This window comes from Semicossyphus pulcher, unplaced genomic scaffold (genome assembly GCF_022749685.1).
Source record: "Semicossyphus pulcher isolate SPU_LCO1_2020_fin unplaced genomic scaffold, fSemPul1.0.p SCAF_4, whole genome shotgun sequence".
NCBI classification, from domain to species: domain Eukaryota; kingdom Metazoa; phylum Chordata; class Actinopteri; order Labriformes; family Labridae; genus Semicossyphus; species Semicossyphus pulcher.
This window is the reverse complement of record NW_027211715.1, coordinates 29,538,603-29,563,481: the sequence shown is the minus strand read 5'-3', so window position 1 is coordinate 29,563,481 and position 24,879 is coordinate 29,538,603. Positions and strand designations below refer to the sequence as shown.

The 24,879-nt window shown below is 41.1% G+C and overlaps 1 protein-coding gene across 2 annotated transcripts in view; it reads right to left on the bottom strand.

Moving 5' to 3' along the window:
* The window catches only part of lrp8 (low density lipoprotein receptor-related protein 8, apolipoprotein e receptor), a 215,781-nt gene that overhangs the window by 79,762 nt on the left and 111,140 nt on the right, over window positions 1–24,879 (bottom strand). For both annotated transcript variants that reach the window (XM_069679388.1, XM_069679387.1), the window contains exon 4: window positions 8,579–8,707. In XM_069679388.1, the coding sequence (XP_069535489.1) occupies window positions 8,579–8,707 (129 nt within the window). The remainder of the gene's footprint in view (window positions 1–8,578; window positions 8,708–24,879) is intronic.

The window sequence follows — 24,879 nt, the reverse complement described above, 5'->3', positions numbered from 1 at the left end:
GGCACACATGCCGAACCCTTACCCACACAGTTGTTGAGCAGGTTTCAATTATGTCTCATTCTAATTATCTTACGAGGAAAAAATATGCTAATTATGCATTCAGCAAACAAAAGGTGCACCACTTGTAAGGTAAGCACCCCCTTTACTCAAACATTAAAAAATTATGTTTTACCTACACACACACCCTGAAGCGTGCAAACACACACAGCTAGCAGCGGCTGTGCGCCTAAATGATGCAATTTCACATTAACATAAATTAAAGGCTCATAAACTTTCTTCAGAGGCCTCCTCTAAATGTAAAAAGGATCCTCTCTTCCTGCATCCATGTTTTATTCAACGTTTGGATATGCTCAATTAGCATCCCTAATTAACGTTAGCTGTACTCCAATTGTAGATGCAGCAGGAGGGAGGGCAGAGGAGATCAGAGGTGGGGGGCGGTAGGGGGAATGACGGGATGCATTTGAAGGGGGAAGCAGCAGATTTAAAAAATGATAATGATATTAATGTATGTCAGTTTGCATGTGGTGGCATATACTGATGAGTGTTTGCTACAGTACAGTATACTACCTTTGAATGTATGCTACAAGCTTCTGACAACCCGTGCATTGTTCCTTTTTTATTTTAATTATTCCTGTTGTTTTCCATAACCTTTTAGCGATCACCTTCTTTTCCTATTACAGATATGACAGGTAGCTCTCTATAGTGGCATAATAACGATGCAGAAATGTTGGCATTGTCAGACAACAGAAAGACACTTTTGTACTCCAGACTGCTATCACGTACTGTACACGTGCTTTGTTATCTGTTGAATTAGATTTCATTGTTTCTTTGTTACATCTGAGTCTCTGATGTCAAGAAGAAATGCATTTTTTTTCATGAATAATCAACGTAGCATCAACAGCATGTTTAGGTCTCATGTTACCCAATTATTTGCAAGACTTATTTTATTCAGTGACAGAAGAGGAAAAAGGCAGATTTATACGCCTGATATATCATGTATGTAGAATAATACTTAAAGTTATAATCTCGAAGATTTTCTTGTAAATAAATGTCTATCTATCGCCGAATGAGGTAACACAATGGTGATTGAGCCTCTGGCCCACTGATGAAAGCCTTTGCATTTGCAGGATTACAGACTGGGTGTCTGTGCCAGTTAGTGATGCGTTTTCCATCAGCCAGCAGTGGTTGGTCTGCCAGAGAGGGTAGGCGGAGCTAAGCGGCTGCTTTTCCAGGTCTCTGCAAGTGTTGCGAGTAAACAGTAATCTACTATGGCTGAACAAACAAAGAAAAGATGGATGACTACAGATACAACTTTAAAAATAAGTGAAAATCCAAAGAAAAAGAAACAAACTCGACGCTCAGATGAAGGCAAACAGTCGAAAAAGGAAAGTGACCGTCAGCGAGGAAAATCAAGAGTTACAACCGGAGCCAACCGTGGACATCACACATGCAGCACTGTCTGGATACCTGGGAAGTGTGCTCCAGCAATTACCGTTTATCACCATGGGTGCCGCCAAACAGAACGATCTTCATGATTACCACTAACTTATTAACTACACTTAATGTAGCAATCTAGCCTACTGCTGGCAAAATTAGCATTACCGCTAGCATGGTGCCTTTCAGTTTCTGAGGGGTATACTGCACCAACCAATGTTAAAAATGCAGCACAAGACCCTAATTTAACTGTTAAAATGTATATAGAAATATATACATCTTATACTGAAAATATACTTTAACTTTGATATAAAGAAAAAGAAACAGAGCTGATGGATCCTTACGTGGCCTTTGAAGTGAACCTTCTTGTGTGACCTCCGATAACACAGGTCCTTTTCATGGATCAGATTATGTTAATATTCACAGCCACCACCTTCATCTATAAATGATAGATCAAAGGCTGATCTCTGCAGGTGATTATGACAGCTCCCCTCCCATAACTAGCACACACTCACACACACAGACTCACAGCATCAGGCAGGAAATCAATTATCATCAAGACCCCTATGAAATATTTCACAGCTGAAGTAACCACTTTATAATTTCAGAGATAAACGCTCAAGCGGGTCAGAGCGATGAAAGGCCTGAGGGTGTCTGATTGGCCTGCGAGTCAATACGCAGGGCTTAAAAAAGAATAAAAAAAGAGCAGGTGCCGGTGAGGAGGAAGGAAGAGGAGAGTGAAAGCAGAGCGTTTACATTGCACATCAGAGAGACAGAGATGTATGTGAACAATGCAAAGGCAGCTCAGGTTACATGACTAAATCAACAGCCGCTGCTGTTTTCATTAGGTCGAGGCCACAAACTCCCTGATGTGATCACTTTGTGTTCTCGCAGGCTGCACTCTTAACAACGTACACACAGAACGGAGAGGAATGAATGGATGGAGACACACAGAGAGAAGCAAGAGGGAAGCATATATGAAGAGTTAAAGGGGAGTGAAGACACGTTTTATTCACCTGGGAGCAAAATTGTTTAACAACTTCTCAAATGTAGCAAAATGTAGATAAATAGTAACTTCCGTAGATATGTAATGCAGGGAAGTGTGCCAAACCTGCAGTGTATGTTTGTACTTCCGCTGCTATCCATCTTGATTTTAAAAAAGTGTTTCTGACATATGAAAAACTCAATTTAATGTGTTCCTAACAGTGAATTAAAATTAATAATCTTGGTAATGTAGCACTATGTTTTTATGCCCTTCAATTATGGAACTCTGGATGTGAGTGGAAAGCTCTCACAGTATGTTTTACTTCAAATTAAAGCCCTATCTTTTTGATCGGGCTTTTAATTTGAAATCATGTCTGTCGGAGTTTTTATCATTCATTTTTCCATTACTTTTTTTAGCCCAGGTGTTTTGATCTTATTATTCTTTCTACATATTTTCTAACATATTAAAATCCTGCAAATTTAATCTGTCATTACTTTTTTTTTCTATTTGTTTTGTTAAACTAAGACAGAATTCTTTAACTGCAACATATTTTCAGGATGTTATTGAGGCCTGGGATGTCAGAACGCCTTTTATAACATTATTATAACATTTGCTCCATGTTACATAAAAGGTAGAACATGCTCACTGCAACATTCTGAGGATCTTTTCAGGATGTTAGTTTGGCCTGAACTATCAGAGCGTGATTTATAAAACGTTCCTGAAATGTGATTTGAACATTCTCGCTACAACTTTCTGTAGATGCTTTCAGAGAACGTTCTCCTGCTATTAAAAGGAACATTCTGGGAACCAAATAAAAACTTAAGAGGTATTAAGAAAAGTATTAAGAATACCTTAACTGTCATTCGGGCATCTCAAAATTCCTCCCATTCTGCTTTAATCAATGAGCAAAGTGTCTAAATCCAACTGCAATCAGCTAACCTAAACATTACTACTTCAGCCTGTTACGAACAGAGCATCATGTCTGTCCTTCAAATGAATTAAATGCCTTTAATTAAGTTACGACTTCAGGCCACTAACAGTGTAAAAGTTAATCTATTCAACAAGGCTCCTGCAGCAGCCACAGTTTGGGGATCACTGCTTTACATTAAACAGCCATAGCTTCATTATAGTACAGTAACTTTTGGAGATAACTGAAGTACTCTACCAATATCCCCAGGGTCTTCAGAGTGATAAAATTGCACAACTTGGAATTCAAATTAATTAAAATGTGGTTATAATTTTATCTAAATTGCCTCTGGAGTCCGTAAAGTTCATATAAATGGCAGTTTCACTTGCTATTTTATATATCTATAGTTGTGCCCAAAAGGAACAGAGAGAATTTAACACTCTCCAGATGCAATCTGGAAAGTGTGTTCAAGTGTGTGTGCGTGTCTCTTTAATTATACATGCATGTGCACGTCCTTCCAGTATGCATACATGCATTTTGTTCGTCACTTTCAGCATGCAGATGTATTAATGTCAAAACGCCTGAAGGATGATGGGTACATTATGGAGACTGAGATAAATCACACACACACACAAGCACACACACACACACACACACACACACACACACACACACACACACTAGCTTTTAGTTCTATTCTTGCGAGGACTTTCAGCTACAGTCTATCTCTCCTTTACACTACAATGGCCCCCGAGTGATGAAGACTGGCCAGCATTACTTCACCTTCACTCAACAAAAAAGCAATCACTCTGAAAGTCATACTCTCTCTCTCACAAAGACACACACACACACACGCACGCACACACACACACACACAGGTTGTTCACACAGTTATTCAGAAACTGTCTCTACATATAAATGTAAAGCAGTTCTTTTCCTATCCAACAGAACACAGGTTTAGTAATGAGAAAATATCACATTCAATCTATATTCTATGAAAAACTGCTGTGTGTGCACCTGCGTGTGTGTGTGTGTGCACCTGCGTTTGTGTGTGTGCACCTGCGTTTGTGTGTGTGTGTGTTACAGGTACAAATCAATAATGCTGTATGGCCAGATGTTTATGCTGATGAAAATCAATGGCCTTTTTACAGCTTTGATGCCAGCTGTGAGGATGTAGGTGAGATACAGCCACGTGAGCATACGTGCACAGGACTACACAGTAGAGTTATGGAGTGTGCGTTTGCTATTCTAACGGCGTCCTGTAAGGCCAGCTAAGCCTCGTGTTTGAGCATCTGAGAAATCCAACACTGAAATACTACTCCAAACTGTCAGAATGATCTTAACCCCTAAGGACAAAAAAACATGTTGTGTGGTATTTGTGTAGTAAAAGACAGAAATTCGGTGAAAATAAACAACACGTTCTCACTCTCAACTTGTGAAGTTTCGCAGCTCGGTCTGCGGCCCTGGGCTTTAAAATATGACAAGCTGAGTATAACTCCAGCATCAGTTCGGTACGCTCAGGGCTTATAACTAAAGTTAGCTGGAATAAATATGCAACAGCTGGTTGGACTTTCAAAATAAAGCATGCCAACAAACATTTCACAACTTTTGCACTTGGAGTTATGACTGTTACATTAACGCACACTGGACTTAAAGGAGCAGTTCGCCCCTGTAAAAAGCCACTGCAAGTCACAGCTGGTGTTCTCTGTAATCGATAGAAGAAATAATATTTGAAATTGGCACCATAGCTGTGGAGAAAGTTGTACAAACAGCTTGTGGTGTCGCTCATTCTACATTCCTACAACACCCAGCGTGCATTGCGCCCCTCCCTCTGAAAGGAACAGCCCAGCGAGAGATGTGAAATACGACCGTTTCACTGCAGGCGACGGCTCAGAGCGGTACAGAATCCTAAAAACAACGAGAATATACCGGTGGATCGTCTAAAAATTTTTCAGGTCTGCAGTCTACATTTAAACCCGCCGAATCTGAACGAGACATGACATCGGAGGTGGGCGTCCTAGATTGAGGAAGTGTAGTTTATCAAGCTCCTTGGCCCCAGTTTCATTACGCTTTGGCACCAATAGTGCTTGGTTAGATTTAGGAAAAACATGTGCTCTTTATACAACATCACCTGACTGCTACACCACATCAAATCAATGACGCTAGAAAGGAAACTAGAGGACCAACGATCAAGCTGCCGTATGTGATGATTTGGAAGAGAGTACAGGCTGATATACATTGATTATATGGCGAGGATACTGCATTGTACAATATAAATCAGTGTGAGTTTGTTGTGGCTGCCTGCTACTCAATAACAACAGAACTGTTATGATTTTGTGTGCAAGTGAATTTGTGTTTTATAGGCTGTATTTCTACGTGGGTTGAATTTAACTGGTTTTAAAGGAGAGGGCGGCAACATATATGATTCACCGGCCCCTAACCAACCCTTTAAACACCCACACATGATTTATAGATGTAATGTTCCATATCGCAACGCTGTAAGTGCACATCAAGCCACTAACATGAAAACACATGGTATGAAACTTAACTGTCCATGTGACTTTAAAATGTGCAAATTAATAAAATAAACTCTAAAGATGTGCCGCTGCGCCTTCTGCACACTGTGCATGACGCAAAGCTCAAACAAAAACGAGGCCTTTCTGTACGTTAAACTGTGTGCTTTGGTGTGTGTATAGTTTCAAATGTCAGTCTATTTATGTGTCCCAGGACAAACTAGTGTTTAGGAAACACCTTTAAAGTTCAAGTGCAAGATAAATATTTGCTTTCCCTTCTGTCAAACACAACATTTACAACTCCCCCAGTCTGCAGAGTGACCGACTTCTGTTTATTTCTAGCTCATCAAACAAAGACAAAGACAAGAGCAAGTTTCCAAGGGACAAAAAACGTTCATGTTTGGCATCTCTACAAACATAAAATATAAATAAATATGAATAAATGAAAAAGTAAAACTTTTAACTTTCTTAGAAGCTAAGTCTTTAGCTGCACAGAAACCTTCTATGTTTGCCCTGCAGACCTATTCCAGGTTTGAACATTCTCTTAGATCTGAACTTAGGATTGATTATCGCCCCACAGTCTGAAAGAAACACATCGCTCAGTTATTACTAAAACAAGAGCTGCCTTCAAACTACATTTCAGGAAAGATCCTCACATGGGACCTTCAGCTCACTGATTCTCACCTCCAGCAGCACTATTTCCCTTTTTCTGTATATTTTATTTGTACTTTTTCTTTGCTCACCTCACCTTGGCCCGTCTAAAGGTGCTTAACAGTGAAGTACAGTAGCAGTTAATCAGTGCTACGTGCACTTCAAAGGCCTTCAGAAACTCTTTCTAAGATTATAGAAAACAACAAAGTTAGTTACCATCACTACGCAGACGACACACAGATCTACATCACAATGTCACCAGGGGACCGTGGCTCCATACAAGCACTAGTTTACAAATCAGTGAGTGGATGTGTCATCATTTTCTTCAGTTAAACAAGGACAAAACTGAGGTAGTTGTTCTTGGAGTGATTAAAAGTCAGCACACAGCTTCAGTCATTGGTGCTGAAAACCACTGACCAAGACAGAAATCTGGGTGTAGTCATGTGCTGTGTTCGAAATACCAAACTATATTTACAGCACGTACTGATTTGGCCAAAATGTAGTATGCAGTATGCAAACAAAAGCAACATGTGCAGTATGCCAAAAATACCCGGACGTCGTACTGATTCGGACAAAATCTCCAGCATGCATCGGACCAGTCTATCTCACCTACTGTATCCCACAATGCAAAGCGCTGGAACGTCACAGTGGCAGTTGGAATCACGGACCGCAGCAGCACTCCAGCAGAAGGGGGCGCTATAGCTAAAGAAGTGGCGGTTATTGTTTACCTCCGCCAGGCGTAACATACTGCTAAATGAATTTGAAAGCTCCTCCATACTACGGACTACAGCCGAATGCAGTATGCAGTATGTAGTACGTAGTATATAGTAGGGCATTTCGAACACAGCCATGGACTCAGACCTGAATTTTCAAAGTCGCATTAAAACAATGACAAAGTCGGCCTACTGTCACCTCAAGACTATATATCCAGGATTAAAGGACTTTTGTCTCAGCAGGATCTGGAAAAACTGCTCCATGCATTTATCTTCAATCAACTTGATTACTGTAACAGCATCTTTACAGGCCTCCCAAAAAAATCAACCAGACAACTGCAGCTGATTCAGAATGCTGCTGCTCGGGTCCTCACTGAGACCAAGACAGTAGATCACATCACTCCAGTTCTGAGGTCTTCACACTGGCTCCCTGTCTGTCAGAGAACACATTTCAAAATACTACTGCTGGTTTACAAAGCGCTGAATGGTCCAGGGCCAAAACACATTTGTGATCTACTGACACGGTACGAAGCATCCCGACCACTCAGGTCGTCAGGGACAGGTCTGCTTTCTGTCCCCAGAGTCAGAACCAAACATGGAGAAGCAGCGTGCTGTTTTTATGCTCCGTATATCTGGAACAAACTCCCAGAAACACGCAGGTCTGCTGAAACAAACACTTCTTTTAAATCAAGGCTGAAGACTCACCTTTTCACAGCTGCCTTTTATTCAATTACTTTAATACATTTATTTCAATAACTATTTCAAATATTTATATCTTTTTCTGATATTTTGTAACTGTCTTTTTAAATTAAGCTTCTGTTTTAATGCTTTATATTTTATCTTCACATTGCTTTTTAATGTCTTGTTTCTTTTGCTTTTGTTGTCTTGTGTAAAACACTTTGAATTGTCTTGTTGCTGAAATTTGCTAAACTTACCCTGCTTAAAATTTGATTTTGTTCATTTGAAGGAGCAAAAGAGGCTCGTTGCTACACTTCATGAAAAAATGACAAGTGGGCAGATAAGAAAAGACAGTTTTGCAGATAATACTATTTGTTTTTGTATTCATTCAAGAGACAACAAACAGCAGCAAATGAGCACTCAAGGTGAGCAACAGCAAGGTGTCAGGAAATTACCATTATTACTCATGTCAATCATTTCTGGGTAATAGAGTCTTGTAGGAGTTTTGACATTTTGAGTATCTGCTAACCCTGCAAAGCATGAATCTGGCATTGTGCAGCCATAAATACAGAGTATTTTGTCTGCAGCTTTTCAGACTTTCATCCACAGTGACTGACAGAAACTTAAATCGAGTTCAAATGAAGCTCACAGCACATTCAGCTCTCTCCTTTGTTTCGACCCCCCGCCACAATCTTACCTGCAGCGCACTGCTCCTCATCCGCCCCGTTCTCACAGTCCCTCTCTCCATCGCATCGCCATGATAACGAAACACATTTGCTGGCAGCTCCTCCGCAATCAAACTTCTCCGGTGGACAGGTCTGCCGGCCTGTTGTGAGGGGGCGGAGGTGAAAAATGGTAAGAGAGAAGGCACAGAGGGGAAGATAGTGGAGGAGGAAGTTGGGGGGGAGATGGATGGAATAGACGGGGAGCAAAGAGGGACGGAGAACAAACATGGGGAGAGTGAAATGAGAGAAGAAGTAGGGAGGAGGTAAAAGATAGAGAGAGAAGGAGACAGCCAGTCAATGAAACAGTTTGATAACTAAGTTATCTTGTTGCTCAAATCGATTCCCCCTCAAAGGCCTGCAATTAAACCGGACACACAGTGACAGAGGAACAAAGAAGCAGCAACACAGTGAGCAGGCACAGAGCCAGTAAAATACACACAGACAGGAACACACACCAAAATACAGGAAACACACAGACAGGAACACACACTCAAATCAAGACACACAGTGTTGTCTGGAGTTGTATTTGAACATGATATCCCAAAAATGTAAATGTATGTTCTGGCTATAGGCTGTATAAAAAGATGGACGACATGACAGCTCCCTAAAAGTGAAGCCAAACCCTCTCCATCGCCCCCTGCTGACTGGCTGCAGTATAGGTCATAAAGCCCGCCTCCTCCATGTTAACAGATGGGACATGAGTCAAACTATAAAATCAAATTACACATCAAATACATTTTTCTCAAACATGGTTTCTGTCATTATAGTTAGTTCTTATCATGCTGATTTACGTCCCAGTGTTCATTTTTCTGACAAGTTTAGTTTTAATGAGTTATTTGATGCTGTAAAAAGGATGATTGACAAATCTGCTGACAAATCCGGCTCCTGCAGCCGATCTTTTCTGGATAAGCAGAGTCGAGGAGGAACGGCGAGAGGAGACGTAACTACAACAATCACTACAATCATTGAAGTTTACATATCTTTGATGGTCTGCTTCAGACCAACACAAGAAGCTGTTCTGCTGTTAAACACGCTGACGTGTGGGGTCTTTGTGTTTCTGATGGTAAGTTAAGTGTGTGTTTTGGTTTGCTGAAGTGGCTAAGCCGCGATCTCTACTGCGCAGCTCTGGCTCCAAATGACGTCACCATGGCAGCGCCTACCACGTGGGCCATGTTGGCTTCAATTTCGCACAATGAGAGCAGATGGAGACACGCTGTCCATCTTTATATACAGTCATTGGTTCTGGCTCATTGACTCATATATGTATATTGCAGAGTTCAAAGTGACATTTTAAAATCGTGTGATACGATTGGCTATCCTCGACCCCAAACGCAAATGTGTTTATTTTAGATAACAATGAAAAATACTTTAAAAGAATTAAGAAAGCATTTTTGCTTTTTTAGCTCACACAATTAATTATGAAAAACTGAAAAATTGAATTGGCCTACAGACACATTATAATGTCAAACTGAGACATTAGGATGCAGAGTGTACAGAATATTTACACTGTTGTGTTTTTTTACAGCTTATTCAACTAAAACATATTTTGTGCGTAAATCAGTGACTGAAGTGAGAAAACACACCATGCAGTTTATCACACACATACACACACACCCACATTGTGTGAGAAAGTGGTCCCTGTTGGCAAAAGCCCATTACAGTAGAGGAGGCCATTGTTCGTACATGTGTAACCTGGGGGGTTAGCACAGGGAGGAAAAATACTGCCGTCCAATACATCAAATTTACACTGAGTCCCCACAGCAAATCCCTGTCCCTTCCTCTACACACTACACTCCCTCACCTCGCCTTGTTCTCCCCCCTCTGCCTCCCTCTGCAATCTCACACACACATACACACTCCTGCACCATAGGGAATCTAGTCCCAGATTACATTACAGCGCTGTGTCAAACTCAACTCCATCAATTATACATATTTGACCACCAGAATGCTTCTTGGCAACCAGCCTTAGGGTTTGTGTGTGTGTGTGTGTTTACATGTGTGTGTGTGTGTGCTGCAGTCACAGATCAATAGTACCGGTGGGATTTGCCTATTTCAGACTCATTCTCTTTTGTTCATCTCGTATTTCTTTCTGCTCAGTTTTATTTTTTAACAGCTCTGAATAAATGGCTGCCAGTCGATTGGGACTCTCATGGAGGGACGCTGGGAGTTCCAGCCTTACCGGTAGTTATTGCCAGATTGTTCTCCAACTGTGCAGTCCTTGTTGCCAGGTTCCACACTATTGAAAAAGGGCTACTTACAGTTTATCTATAGAAATAAAAATGTTGTGATACCATTTTTATCTTACTGATTGTTCTGACATTTGAGTATTGGCTGATACTCGGTACACGTCTGAAACCAGTGTGATAAAAAGTAACATGTAATCTAATGATTATTTAACGTAGCTATACTACTAACCCTGTAAGGATATACTATAATTGTTCCCAAAGAAGAAAGACACTGAAGAAATCCTAAACTAGAAACAAGCTGAGCACCCAGGAACAAGCTAAGCTAATGTTAGCTGCCGCTTGACTCACTTGCTAGCTTTGATTAACTAGACACTCTATGCTAGCAGTGCGCTGTTCTTCTTTGTGGCTCCAAAAAAGTTTCTAGTGGCAGCAATATTTCTTAATGTTGTGTAGGCTTAAGTTTTGAAGAAGAAGAAACAAGATGATTTTTAGTGGGGCTTATAAATGATTGCATCAGATCGGTACATTGACTGAAGAAACTAGAAACAAGCTAAGCACCCAGGATCAGGCTAAGCTAATGTTAGCTGCCGCTTGACTCGCAGCCTCTCCTGGCACCCTTTGTTGAAAACAATAAAAAATCTGTCTCAAATTTAAGAGTTTTAACCATCTTGACTTTAAATTAGAAAACAAATTCATCCTTAATAAAATGTGAGATTGGAAAACTGATTGCGGACATTTTGCTAGCTACCTAGACACACAATGCTAACAGTGCGCTGTTTGTCTTTGTGGCTCTAAAACAGGGGTTGCTAGTGGTGGCCATAACATTTCTTTTTGCTGTGTAGGCTAAAGTTTTGAGGAAGAAGAAACAAGTAGATTTCTGATGGGACTTAATGAGTGGTTGTGTGCATTTGTTATGTGCATTGATTCGCACCCGATATCATATTTTAGTGTTGGCATCCAAACAATTGTACACAGAGCCGGACAGATTTTGTCTGAGATTTCTCACTTCCCCTGTCCTCTGCTGGTGTTCATCTCTTAATTCCTCAGACAGCACAGTCTGGTGCAGCTCCTCTGGTCAATGTGATGGTGTGAATATGAATATCAGCTGGAGGTGTGTGTGGGCGTGTTAATGGGAGGAAGGAGGACAGTGAATTGTCTGACATCTGGCTAACCGTTCAATTAATTTAAATATGTGTTGGCGTGGGTCTCAGAAGTAGTGTTCTCTTTACAGCAGACAATACTGGTCTCATGTTGCACATTACTTTCTCTAGTTGTGTACATTTGTGTTCATGTGGGTCAGCGGCGTCCAGAGGCTACTGTTGGAGACATATCACTCTGTTATGAACCCACACTCAGGAATAGATTGCCCCAGGGGTTCAGTCCACTAAGGTTCTGATTGACAGCTGGGTTGAAAGGATCTAATTTGTCTGACTGACCATTTCAAGCCCTGGGAGATCGAGAGGGGCGGAGTTATGGATCAGCTGCCAATCAAATGACTGAATACAGGCGAACAGAACAACAAAGAGCTCCACTGATATTGATTATGACATCATCGATTAGATGATTTTCATCCAAAGCGTAATAATGTGTTAAATGAAAAGGACAAATCAATTTATTCCCTGTTATTATACGTTTAAGTCATAATTTGTGTGCAGTGGCCTTTTATAAAATACAATAGCAGTTCTATCAATGTATTAATGCTGTCTGTAAAAGGCCTTTTTTCTATTGGCGGACCATTCACAGAGAAAATTGGTGTGTGCAAACAAAGAGATGTGTTTCACATAGCCTGCAGAAACCAGAGCGGTGTGTCTGGAATAAACAGAAGAGGTAGCATAAGTAGCTAATTAGCATGATCAACAAGAGCCACCAAGTCTGCACAGACAAAGAAAAAACATGCTAGTTAAAGAGTCGAATATGTGTGCACATCTGTATCACATACGCTTACTGAGGGCGGCTGCAGGAGCCCAGTGTTTGCATCATTTTTAAACATATATAAAGTAAAAACTTGCTGGAGGCCTCCCTCTTTTGTATCATGCTGTTTGTCTGCTAAGTTGATGATATCATCACCTTACATGGGTTGTAAAAAACATAATCCTGTTTGAAATTCATCTAAAAAAAACAAAGCTACAGCATAACTTTTGTTATTGTACTGATAAGGTATATAAGGAATTTATTTCAAGAAGATACATCACGATTGGCACGAATTCACATGCAGAAGCTGTACTTCTGCTGCACGTCTGCATGTCTCTGCTCATAAAAACAGGCACATCACAGATACTGCAAAACGTACCGGATAGAAAACAGTGACAGATACTCCAAAAAATGTCATCTAAACAAGCAAAAATGTCAATGTAGACACTAGCCAACCATATCTACAGCAGAGTTCAAAGGGTTACACACCACTGTCAGGCATCTGAATGTAATCCACATCAAAGAGACGGAAAGAATCTTTTGCCTCTCCAGATGCTGATAACGAAGTGGGAGTGGCGGTATACTTTTCCCACACTTTTGAAAGTCAGTGCTTTGATTTGCCCTCTCTTTGTGCCCTTCCCGCTAAATGCTGACAGGTGTATCCAGCGGCGGAGTGCGCGCTGAGGAGCATTGATGGACTTATCGACAGAGAGCCGGAGACACGTCGGAGGCTGCGGGGATATTGCAAACTATGATCATATTCCTGGCCAAGAGCACTATCGACTCTCACTGCAGAAAACTGTGTGAAGGTTGAATCTATACTTAATATATACAATACCAAAATGATGAATTGTGCAACTTTGTACACAAACATAATATGTTGTAAACACAGATGCACACACATGTTTATGGAGCAGGACATGCACACAAACACTCACAGCTACTTGCAGCTATAAATCTGTTCTCAGCTGCCAGTCATGAGCGGTTAACTGAATTTACTATTCTTCAGACTTTGTGTTGAATGAATATTACATGGACTAAAAAACTCCTGAGGGACACTGAGACAAACACCGGGCTGTTAGCAGCCAGCTAGCTTTCTTACTGCCAAGGCCTACAGCGAAAACAGCAGAGGAACTGATGCTAGCCATGCTCCAGTGGAGCTGCTTGGTGGCGAGCAATAAGAGACGGTGTTTCAACACGGCAGCTCCCAGGTGGGTGGATGCATTATCGAATGAGTGAGAAACAGGGTGAAAACAAGCGTGTGCAGTCAGTGAATGTATCCAGGTTACATGGAGGTAAAGCTAACGGATAAATCAACACAACCAGCCGGATGACCAGGTCAGACCTTTGGCCTTATCTACCATTTCTGTGACATACACAGCAGGCATATAAACCTCAGCAGATACAGATCAGAGCCCTTTAATTCATATGTAACCTACTGTTTCACAGTCACCCTGTGAGGCTGTCTTCTCAGTATGACACCGCATTTGAAAATGTTTATTTCATTATTTTTCTGAAATATTTAATACAATTTTGGCTCTGTAAAATTAGGGAGAAATAAGCTACCTATAAAATAAATAAAGGATGATAGCCTTCCTTTAAATCCTGGTAACGGACACCTCAAAGGGCATTTATTAATTAATCTATGTCCTACTTTACTGGTAAATCCTGAGGGTTTGACTTATACAAGTGGATTAATTTAGAACAGTGAACAGATATGTCTAGTTGGAACATCTCTATAGGTATCTATTGTCAGGAATATAGTGATCCCTGCAGCCAATCAGGATCGAGTATTCCTCCTAGACCACTATATGAATGTTCTGTGAAACATGTCTCTTAAATACATTTGGCATTAGAGGCAGGACTGATTAGAATAGAGAGGAGTAGCGCTTAAAAGACACATAATAGAGTTTACTTTGACAGTTGAATGCTCTTTTGTCCTACTAAGGACTTTGTTAGTATTGAACACAACAAACCCCAATGAAATGATGGCCTTCTGCTTTCATTGCTGCTTCTGAAAGTATGCAATAGTTTGATTTCACTTAGCGTAATATATTTAAAAAACACGACACCAAAGAAGAGGCAGTTTTTGATTTATAATACAGAATGTACAGGCAGTGTCTTTTTAAAGGTGAGATGTCGAATAACAAACTTGTTACTCTCTTTACAAACTTAATAGAACAGAGAAAAAAAAGGACACACATACATAAGATCTTGTGCACACTTAAAGCTCCTGTGAGGAACTTGTGGTTTGTGTTGATTTTGGCGCCCCCTGTGGACAAAGCCGTACCTCTTATCTCTTTGCTGATGTTGTCCTGTACATGCTTGCGTGGTGGTTTTTAAGTAAAATAATCACTAGAAATAATCAATCTTGTCACTGATGTTCTGGTTTACTTTTGTAGGTCATACAGAGTAATCAGAATTAATTTCAGTCTGTTTCATAATCAGCAAAAAACTCCTCACAGGAGCTTTAAATTGAAGTTTGTCTTACAGAAAATGTAATATGACAAAAAATACTAAGACTCATAAAGTTGCAGACCTGGTCAGCATGTTAAAAAAAGAGCAGGCTGTCTGTACCTGTGCATATATTATTCTAAAACTATTCTTCGCTGTATTTCATGAACTGTGCGGCGGATTGTGCACAGGTTCTGCAGGTCCTGGGGTCAGAAAACTCATTTGGCACATAGGGGACGGCGCAGTCTTTTAATTCAAGCAAGCCCACAACCAGCGCTACAGGATTGTAATTCTCCTCACATGGCCGGCTTAAGTGTCTATTATGAGGAGGGTATAGGGGTGGACGGAGCAAGCCGCCGTATGCTAATGAACTTTTGATTAACTACCTTCTTAATTTCCCTTCACAAGGAGGGAGGGGACGGACACATTGTGGTCCACTCTCCGGCTGTCTGCGTAGCATTTTAGCTAGCTGCCCAGGTGATTGATTCGGGCGCCTCGTAGCCCTGCAGGCTAATGCTAAGATAATTTATTTATCATGAGGTGTGTGTATGAGGTCAGGACGTAGCATAAGTCATCCTTAAAGTCAGTGCCTGTCACAGTGAGACAGCACGTCAACACAAAGACACATGGGAGGAGGGGATGAGATAATATGGCACATGTTGAATGGGAGCTTACTGTACGGATGATTTACCAGCACGGAGGATTATAGTGGCATTCATTTAAATGCATACAAGGTACACTGGATTCCTCTGCTCTCCAGACGGCACAGTGCTGATTGATGAATGCTTTAACATCTTTTATGCAAACGCTTAAAAAACGTGCCTCACCACTTCAGTGGGATATTATTGATGCCCAAATAATCTGCACTGCTGTGAATATCAATGCTCCACATGTGCTGCAAAGCCAAAATCATCAAAGTGAAGGCAGTTTTGGTTCAATAATACAGAAGCAGAGGCGCCTTCTTTTTAACAGTTCAAATATCTTTTTTTTTTTTACTTTTAAAATACATTTCATAGTAAATCAAAGAGGGAAACCTCGAGTGGCAGAAAGCTCCAAAATAAAGAGTGTTTATGTTCAGAGTAAGAGAGAATCAGATGATTTAACTTATTTTACATCAGGCACATGTATTTAATCTAAACTAACAGGGGGTCCATTATCTTTGTTTAGTTCCTCACTTGACCATTAAGGGCTGATTTTACCCTCGTTAACATCTAGTAAGGCAACATACAGTCTTAAAAGTAATCATATTGGTAAATGGACTGTACTTATATAGCGCTTTCTAGTCTTTGCGACCACTCAAAGCTGCTTTTTCACTACATGTCACATTCACCCATTCACACTTAGACTCACACAGTAATGGCAGAGTCTGCTACGTCAAGTAAAACAGTCATCACATTCACACACTGATGGCAGAGGCTGCTACGTCAAGTAAAACAGTCATCACATTCACACACTGACGGCTGTGCCACCAGGAGCAATTTGGGGTCTCAAGGACACTTTGACATGTAGGCTGAGGAAGCTGGGGATCGAACCACCAACCTTCTGATTGAAGGATGACCGACTCTACCACTGAGCCACAGCCGCCCGAATTAAAAGGCTATTTTCTTAGATGTTAAGCGATACACACATACTTAAACACACGATGATCAGCCGAGTAATTGATCCGCTGATCAGCAGAAAGGTGATCCATATTTTAAACATCAGTTTTTAAGTTGTTTTTGAGCAAATGTAGAGAAAAGGGCAAACATGTTAGTGGTTGAAGCCCTTCAGATAAAGGATGTGTTTCTTTTTTGGTTTTGCACATTAACATTTAAAACTCTAAAGACTGTATGGCACATTAACACCTCTACCTCCCTGTAACGTTTACATTTTAGATGTACTGTATGTTTAGATTTACTTCAGGAGGTGTACTTTTCAGATATATTTAGATTCACTATAGTTGAGGTTATTATTTACTATTGTCCTGGATGTATATATTCCTTTCTTCTAGTGTTAAGGTTGTTTTTACTGTGTATTCATTTTCTTCTGTGCTGTATTCGCTTTGATAGTCTGCTACAATTTCCCAGTCTGGGATCAATAAAGTACATCCATCTATCCATCCATCCATCTATCCATCTATCCATCCACTCATCTATCTTTCTATCTATCTTTCTATTTAATGCTGTAAACTTTTTATATCTGGGTTTTGGACTCAAACTAAATCAGACATTTGAAGATTTCAGAGTGGAAGTTGTCGTGAGATTTCACCATGATTGATGGCCAATAGTCTGCAGACTGTTGGGAATATCAATTGGGCCCAAATTTACTCCAAAGCAAAATGATACAGAATTTACAGGCACCATCTTTGTAAAGGTGAGATGTCGAGTAACAAACTTTTTACTCTCTTTATAAACTTCATAGAAGGGAGAAAAAAAGGAACACCCTGTGTGGCTGTGATGATGTATTTGGTAAGAGAAAAGGAGGTGATTGAACGTACTCCCCGTGTTTGACAAATCATCAATTAAATCTAAACTAACAGGGGGTCCATAACAGCTGATCGCCTGTGAAATGGGACAATTAAAGTCAACTTTCAGCCATGAGGTTCTGCTATAAATTGGTGAGTGGCTGCTTGAGAACAGTAAACTTTTATCGCTTGGCTACTCTGCAGTAAAAACAGGGCCAGGGCATCCCCTGAATCAATATTCAGCCGGCTGCTGGGCCAAGCTGCTGACTCACAATGCTTATAGAGAGAACATAACAAGTTTCAGCCTCCTTTCAAACTGCATGTTATATATATCTTTCATTAACATGTCTCAAGCTCATCTCTCTTTTAGCCTCAGACACCTGGATAAAGCTGGATTCATAGACACACAGTTAGACGGTTAGGATAAAGAAACAAGAAGGGAATAAGGCCGAGCAGAAAGGGAAATAGAGTGAGATGTAAGTGGGGGAGGTGGGGTCAGATACGAGTCACACAATGGAAAACGTCAATGTGAGGACAAACTGGGAACAAGGCAATTAGAGGAAGACACATCAGAGATTCACTCAAAGACAAAGAAACGGAGGTATTGGGTTGGAATGTGATCGAATCGGGGCTTCTTGTGACCTGAGGGCTTACAGATGCACACACAATACAGATACTTTAACATGCATATTAGCCCTTCAAAGAATGGACCTCCAGTGGGCACACGCATTGGAGGTCGAGAGATATGGGCCGCATGGCTTCTTAGCACAGCAGAGACTTGGAGTAACCCATAATTAATATATTGTTCTAATTGCAACGTCTGTCTCGTAGCGAGTGCACACTTAATCTCCTTCAGTTAGCGCGCTGCATGCAGTTTGAATGAAATGCTTTCTCTTAGTTCTGTGACCTTTACGAAACGTAAAGTGGAGTGGAGTCTGACTGGAGACTGCAGGAGACAAAGGACAGGAGGCAGGGGAGCTCCGGGCTCACGGAGCGCTCATGTGCATCAATGATTCATACCAGAACGGAGACGTATGGATCGGGCAATTATTCGGCTTGTAAAGACTTGGCGAGTCCAACGGTTTGATTGGACGCAGCGGGTCATGTAGTCACGGTGGTGCTCATTAACCTCGTTCCAAGAGGTGGTCTTATTTTGAAAGGCTTGTTAAGATACGTTCAGGAGCATCGTAGCATTTCAAAGATTGCACTTTTAGAAGTTGTAATTGAGCATGTATTGATATTTTTGTAGCATGTAGCCTCGATACCCACGTGTGATTGTGTGGAGTCTCTCATATCCTGCAGAAATGTCATGTTACTGTATGTTCACTGTACTTACCATTGGACAAGTAAATTCAATTCGTTTGAGTGTGTCTGTGTGTAAGCATGTACGCTACAGTGGGCATAATTAGTGCATGCATGAGTTAAAGTGGGTTTGTGTTCGCACGTGTTCAGAATGAACTTTAACTGTACGCTTACATACATTTGTGTATGCATGACCGAGAGTGTGTGTTTGGTTATTTGTACGCATCAGCACGTAATATATGTGTAAATGCACGAGTGTGCGTATCCTCACTTCGCAAGCTGAGAACTGGAGCATGATGTGTCGTGTCCGTGAAAATTGAGGAAGGCCATGGGATGAGAGGAAAAGCCCGGAGAGTGGTTGGAAAATTTGTAGAATTGGCTACAACAAATATAAACGGGAAAAAATACAATAATCTCATTATAGAGTTTTAGTTACATTTATTGACAGATGCCAGCGGCTGGGTTTGGGTTGTGTCCAAATGGTTGAACACCTTTGTTGTGAGTCTCTCTCTACAAGTATAAGCCAAGGAAAGAAACGTAGCACAATGGTGGGAACATTAAATGTGACCTCACTTATTCTCAGATAATGTTGCCCTTTATTTGTCTCCACAAAAACAGGCCATATAGGTCAGCTAGGAAAGCAGCTTCATTTGACCCATATAAGCATTTATCATTAGGTATGTGATCTCTAGTGGCTGATGCCTGTGCAATCAGAAAATAACATTTTATTTCTCTGATTCACGGCGTTGTTCTAGAAAACGGCACTCACTCTCTCTCCTCCCTCTGAAGGTTGCTCTACCAGCGATGCTTTCTCTCTCTTTTGTTTGCAGGGGCATTGGGTCAAAAATCTCTTGATACAATTGGATTTAAAATGTAAGATAACTTTTTTTTTTTAGATTATTTTCTGGGCTTTTACACTTTATTATATAGGATAACTGAAGATAGACAGGAAATATGGGGAGGAGAGAGTGGGGGAGGAGAGAGTGGGGGATGACATGCACCAAATGATCGGCAGACGGGGAGTCGAGGCTGCAATCACTGCAACGAGGACTGTAGCCTCTGTACGTGGGGCGCCTGCTCTACCAACTGAGCTAAACCAGCACCCTGATGAAGACTTTGTTTTTTTTAAAGAAATGGCATCAAAAAGGATCCAAACATGGATACTTTTGACAACCCAAGCACAAAAAGTGAGAGCGTCGGCGTAGCAGGAGGCCAGGTGGATGAATGGGTCTTAAGACTTTCACCCAGGAGACTGGTGTTTGCATCCAGTGTGTGAAGCTAACCTGTAGTCCCTTAGTAGTCAGTAGTCAGACTTATTTAATTAACCTACTAAAGTTATCTCATATACATAACTCACATAACAAATGTAAACCTATTTAATCGAACCCAAACTATTAATAAACCTAACCTTATTGCAGCAGTTCACAGGTGTTTGTCCAGTGCACCTGTTGTTGGTACTCTCCAACAGATGCGTCCCTTTGCGTGTCACTGACGGTTGATCTTTAGGTAAGAGGATGTGTGGAAGAAGGATTTGATGTAAGCATACTCATACCGCCATTACCTCCTGTTGGAATCCATTGGATTAAAGAGTGCACGGTGTCAGGGTGGGGCAGGAGCTAATTTAGACCATAAACAAATGAAACAGATGTTAAATATTCATGGTTGTCTCTAAAGACAAAGGTGTGCTATAATAACGTCCCCTTTACCAAATGTCAGGTTACTTTTTGACTGACTTTTGCTGTGGTTAAGTTGTTCGCCCCCTTGGTGCTGAATGTAAATGAGGAGTTTGGACTTGGAGGGCACGGCCGACCTGCCACATCCTGCCTTTAAGCTCCTACTCCAACCCTCCCTCGTCCTTCAGACGTGAAATCCAATTTACTAAAAGGGCGTATGTGGTTAATATGAGATTACATTTTAAATGAAGGTTAGTGTTGATTAGTGGCTTTCATTGGAACACTGATCTCCTATTATGGCAGCCCTGATGTAGGAAGGGGGAAAGGGGGGGTTGGGGTATACTGGAGAAAGATCAAAGTCGAGCTAAAGGGAGAGAAAATGATCAGAGAGAGCAGATACAGAGAAAGTAGCGGGACAGCAACCAAACAAGGAGTGTGGAAGATGAAAGCCATGCAGCTGAGGACCATTAGGATAAAATAAACAGGGAACACTGAGAGAGACTCTGAAGTCCAAATGTTGAAGATTTTCATACAGTACAGAAATTATGATGACATTAAAACAATTGGGAGCTTCCACGCACAATTCTGAGTGTGAATCTGAGCGAATGAACGATCCTCTGATTCATCGGTACCGGCTAAACTCAACTCGGAGATAGACAAGCAGAAAAGCAGAAGGGGCACAGGTCCTGCTACAAACAAGGCGGCCATTTTCCTCTGATGTCACACCGAGCTCGGGAAGCTGTTATAATGTTATACTGCTGTGTTCAGGAATTCACTGATTCCTGATGTTCAACAAATGACATGACAATGGATAAAGAACTTCCAGAGGGACATATCAGGGGACGTATTTGATAACCTGTAAGCTTCCAACAACAGATCATGCCAGCATTCAACTTATTAATAGCTAACAAGACCTGCTTGATGGAGGAAACGTCCGGTTGGTTTTACATCCAGGCTTAACTGAATTTGTCCAGAATGATCAGAATGAATTTACTTTTCCCATTGTAAGAGGTATTACTATCAAATAGTACTACTAGCTAGACAGTGGTTCAATGCTAACGTTAGCTGTTATGTTGGCTAACAGCAGCTTATTGGTTCTTAAATATGTTGTTTTACTTTGAAGTGTGGCCTGATTTCCCTCTGGATTTTCACTATCCATTTATTTCATCGCATAGATCAGGAAGTTGTCAAACAACAACGATGTGTCAGCTCCTTTATGTTTATACAACTTGCAACCTGGAACACAGCAGTACAACACCGTAACAGCCTTTGAGCTTCCTGCCCTGATCGTGACATCAGAGCAGAATGGCTGCTCTTCGTGGATGTGGTGATTGCGGCTGCATCCTCATTTTGGAGATTTGTAACAGTGAACGAAAACGTGTCGCAAAGGTCTTCTAGAACTCTGGTTCTCAACTGGTGGGTCGCAGAGCCGTGTTCAGTTGGTCACACAGATGCGTGCTTGGAAAAAAAAAAGTCTTTGCTGTGCTTTTATTTTGAAGAATATTGGTACCCTTTGACGTGTGAGATTGGGTAATCCAAACTACAGTTACATTTACATGCTTGACACTTGAGCAGTTGCATTTATGTTGCACTGTTTCCGGCTCTCTTCTGTTGATAAAAGGCTGCTGAATAAACTGTAGAGGGAATATGTTCTTCTTATACACTGCCACCTGCTTGTCACCAACTATTACACTGTTGTGTTTTGTGGTGTTTACATGCTGTGATGTTTCGTTTCATCTCAGGTCCAAACTGCACGGATTTTAATTAAATAAATTTGACTGGTTAAAAAATGTGGGTTGCGATTTGTCATTAAGGAGGTGGAGGTGGGTCCTGAGGCTAGACCAGTTGAGAACCACTGTTGTTCTCGTTTCTGTTACAGCAACGCTTTCATCTCATCCATAGTCTCTTCCAAGTTTTGGGAGGTATTTTTAGGAGACGTTTTTATGCAAAAAATGAAAACATGCATAAAAACAGGTGGAAGTAAACACACCTCAGAGTCAGATCATGCACTGAGATTTCTCATGTGTCTCTTATCTGTACAATATTTTTTTTCTGGGGCTCTGAAGTAGATGCTGCAGCAAAGTTAAAGTGGAGTCGCTGCACTCCCTCTCTCTGTATCTCTCTCTCTCTCCCAAGGCTGTGTGAAGGAGAAGAGGGGGCTTGTTAAATGTGGAACTATTAGCACGGTCTAGACTGTGGGTCTGTCAGTGCCGTAGGGGGAAGAAATACAGCGCGACACCAGCGCTCTCATAGGAAATTGCCACTTTCTTCCAACAGGCCTCTCTTAATGGTTGTTTAGTAGACGACACATTGGGCATTAAAAATACTGCCAGTGGCTACTGCCACATCTCGGCTAATGAGAGGCTGCAGGAGAAGGAGGCAGACAAAACGACGGAGAGGGAGAAGGAGAAGGAGAGCCGGGGCCTCTATTTTTGGGATGCACAGAGTGAGTGTTTGAACTTGACGGCTGAACTCTGAGCTTATTTCCTCAGTGGCAGTTTATTCAAAGACTTACCGGGGCACCAAGGCGTGGGGGGAAGATTAAAACAGGCAGCTAAATTAAGGAGAGAGTAGTTGACTTCTGGAAGCTTCTGAATGGACTTTTCTCTTATTATTTTCCTCTTGCTGTTTAATGTTTCCTCTCAAAGTCGCTGCAAAGTCAGGCGGGCTCAGATACACGACACGCTTTAGCAGGTTTAGTGGTCTCAGAAACATCAGAATTTTAATTCAGTCCAGCAAAACAATTTCTAATTTCCCAAATGAACATCAACATGAATCATTTTTTTTTATTCATTTATTTTTTTATTACAGAGCAAAAGCAGAAAAGGAAGCTTTATACTTAAACCTGCTGAACTAATTATGGTGCAAATTTATTCTATTCCATTATCTCTCAACACTTTCAGTGACTCAGCAATAGGTTCAAATAACTTCTTTCCAAGGCCACGCTGCATCTACCCGATATGCATCTAGCATATGATTAACAATTGGTTCTACCTGTTCTTATGCCTGGCTTCAGTCTTCCTGAAAACTGTAAACTAGAGCTGTCAACGAGTATTCTAAATTGGAATATATAACCTAATTGTAATGGAAAACGGATATTCGGTTATTAAAATTAATATTCAACGTTAAAAAAACAGCACTACGGCGGCTCTCTGACGAGCTCTCACGTGTTCTCATATGTCCTTGCACGCACTCTCTTGGTAAAGGCGCATCTTTGAATGCACACAGCCTCACTTTATACGTTAAGCTTTAACTTAAGTCTAGCTGAAACGAGCTGAAACGAGCTGAATAGAGCTAATACAACAACCCTGCAGGCCAGAGAGATTCTTACACCCAGCATAACAGACAGGTACATGTCTGTTGATTCTTTAAAAAGATGTTTTTATACCTGTCACAGCACAGCTCGCTCAGAGCGCTGAGAGTCCGTTTTACCGTAACCTAATATTTGTATGTGTTTATTTAGCAAGGTGTAGGACGCCTATGTTGATCTTTTAAAAGGCATGTTTATGTTTAAATAAATATATCTTTGTACGTCAGTTTGTCTCTGTGCTCTCTGTGTAGTCTGCTTGGATACCATATCTATGATCTGCTGTTAAAACATGGGACTGCCTTTGCAGAGGATGCATGAAGAGAAGATAAATGAACAAAGAGCTGCATTTTTCCCGCCCATCCTGGCTAAATGAAGACTTAAGAAGAAAGGAAACATAATTGTAATAATGTGTAGGCGTCCACAAACATGTCAAAAACACTGGCAGAAGCCTTCACGTCGGGCCGCTGCGGCTCGGCAAGACGCCCTCTGAGAGCAAAAACATATTGACCACTAATCAATCGGACCCGGCCGAGAGCACGGGTCACTAATTGAACAGCGGAACGGGATTGATGAAAAAATCACACGGTGGCTGTTGCTGCGTAGGTGGTTTTCTCTGTTTGATTTCCGTGTGCAGCGTAAACAAGTGAGCGGGGCTGCTGTAAACAGCTGTTTGTCCAACTGCACACGGCCACAACACGGGCGTTTAACTGCCCTCTGTTATTAGGTGTAACAGACATGTTTCCCCAATGCTTCATCAGTTTAACAGCATGTTACTACAATCTCTGTTTAATAAAGTTTGTTTAAACATTTACATTCAGAGGCGGTCATTAGATTCAACTTAATATTAATTGTTTACTTTCCAGGAATCAAGCTAATACTCAATTATGAGGTGATGTATAAGAAGCTCTGCCTGGAGTATCTGGAGCGGGTTCATTAAAACTGTTAAAGTGAAAGAAATAGATTTTATTCTGTGTAACTTTGGAGTTAAATCCAA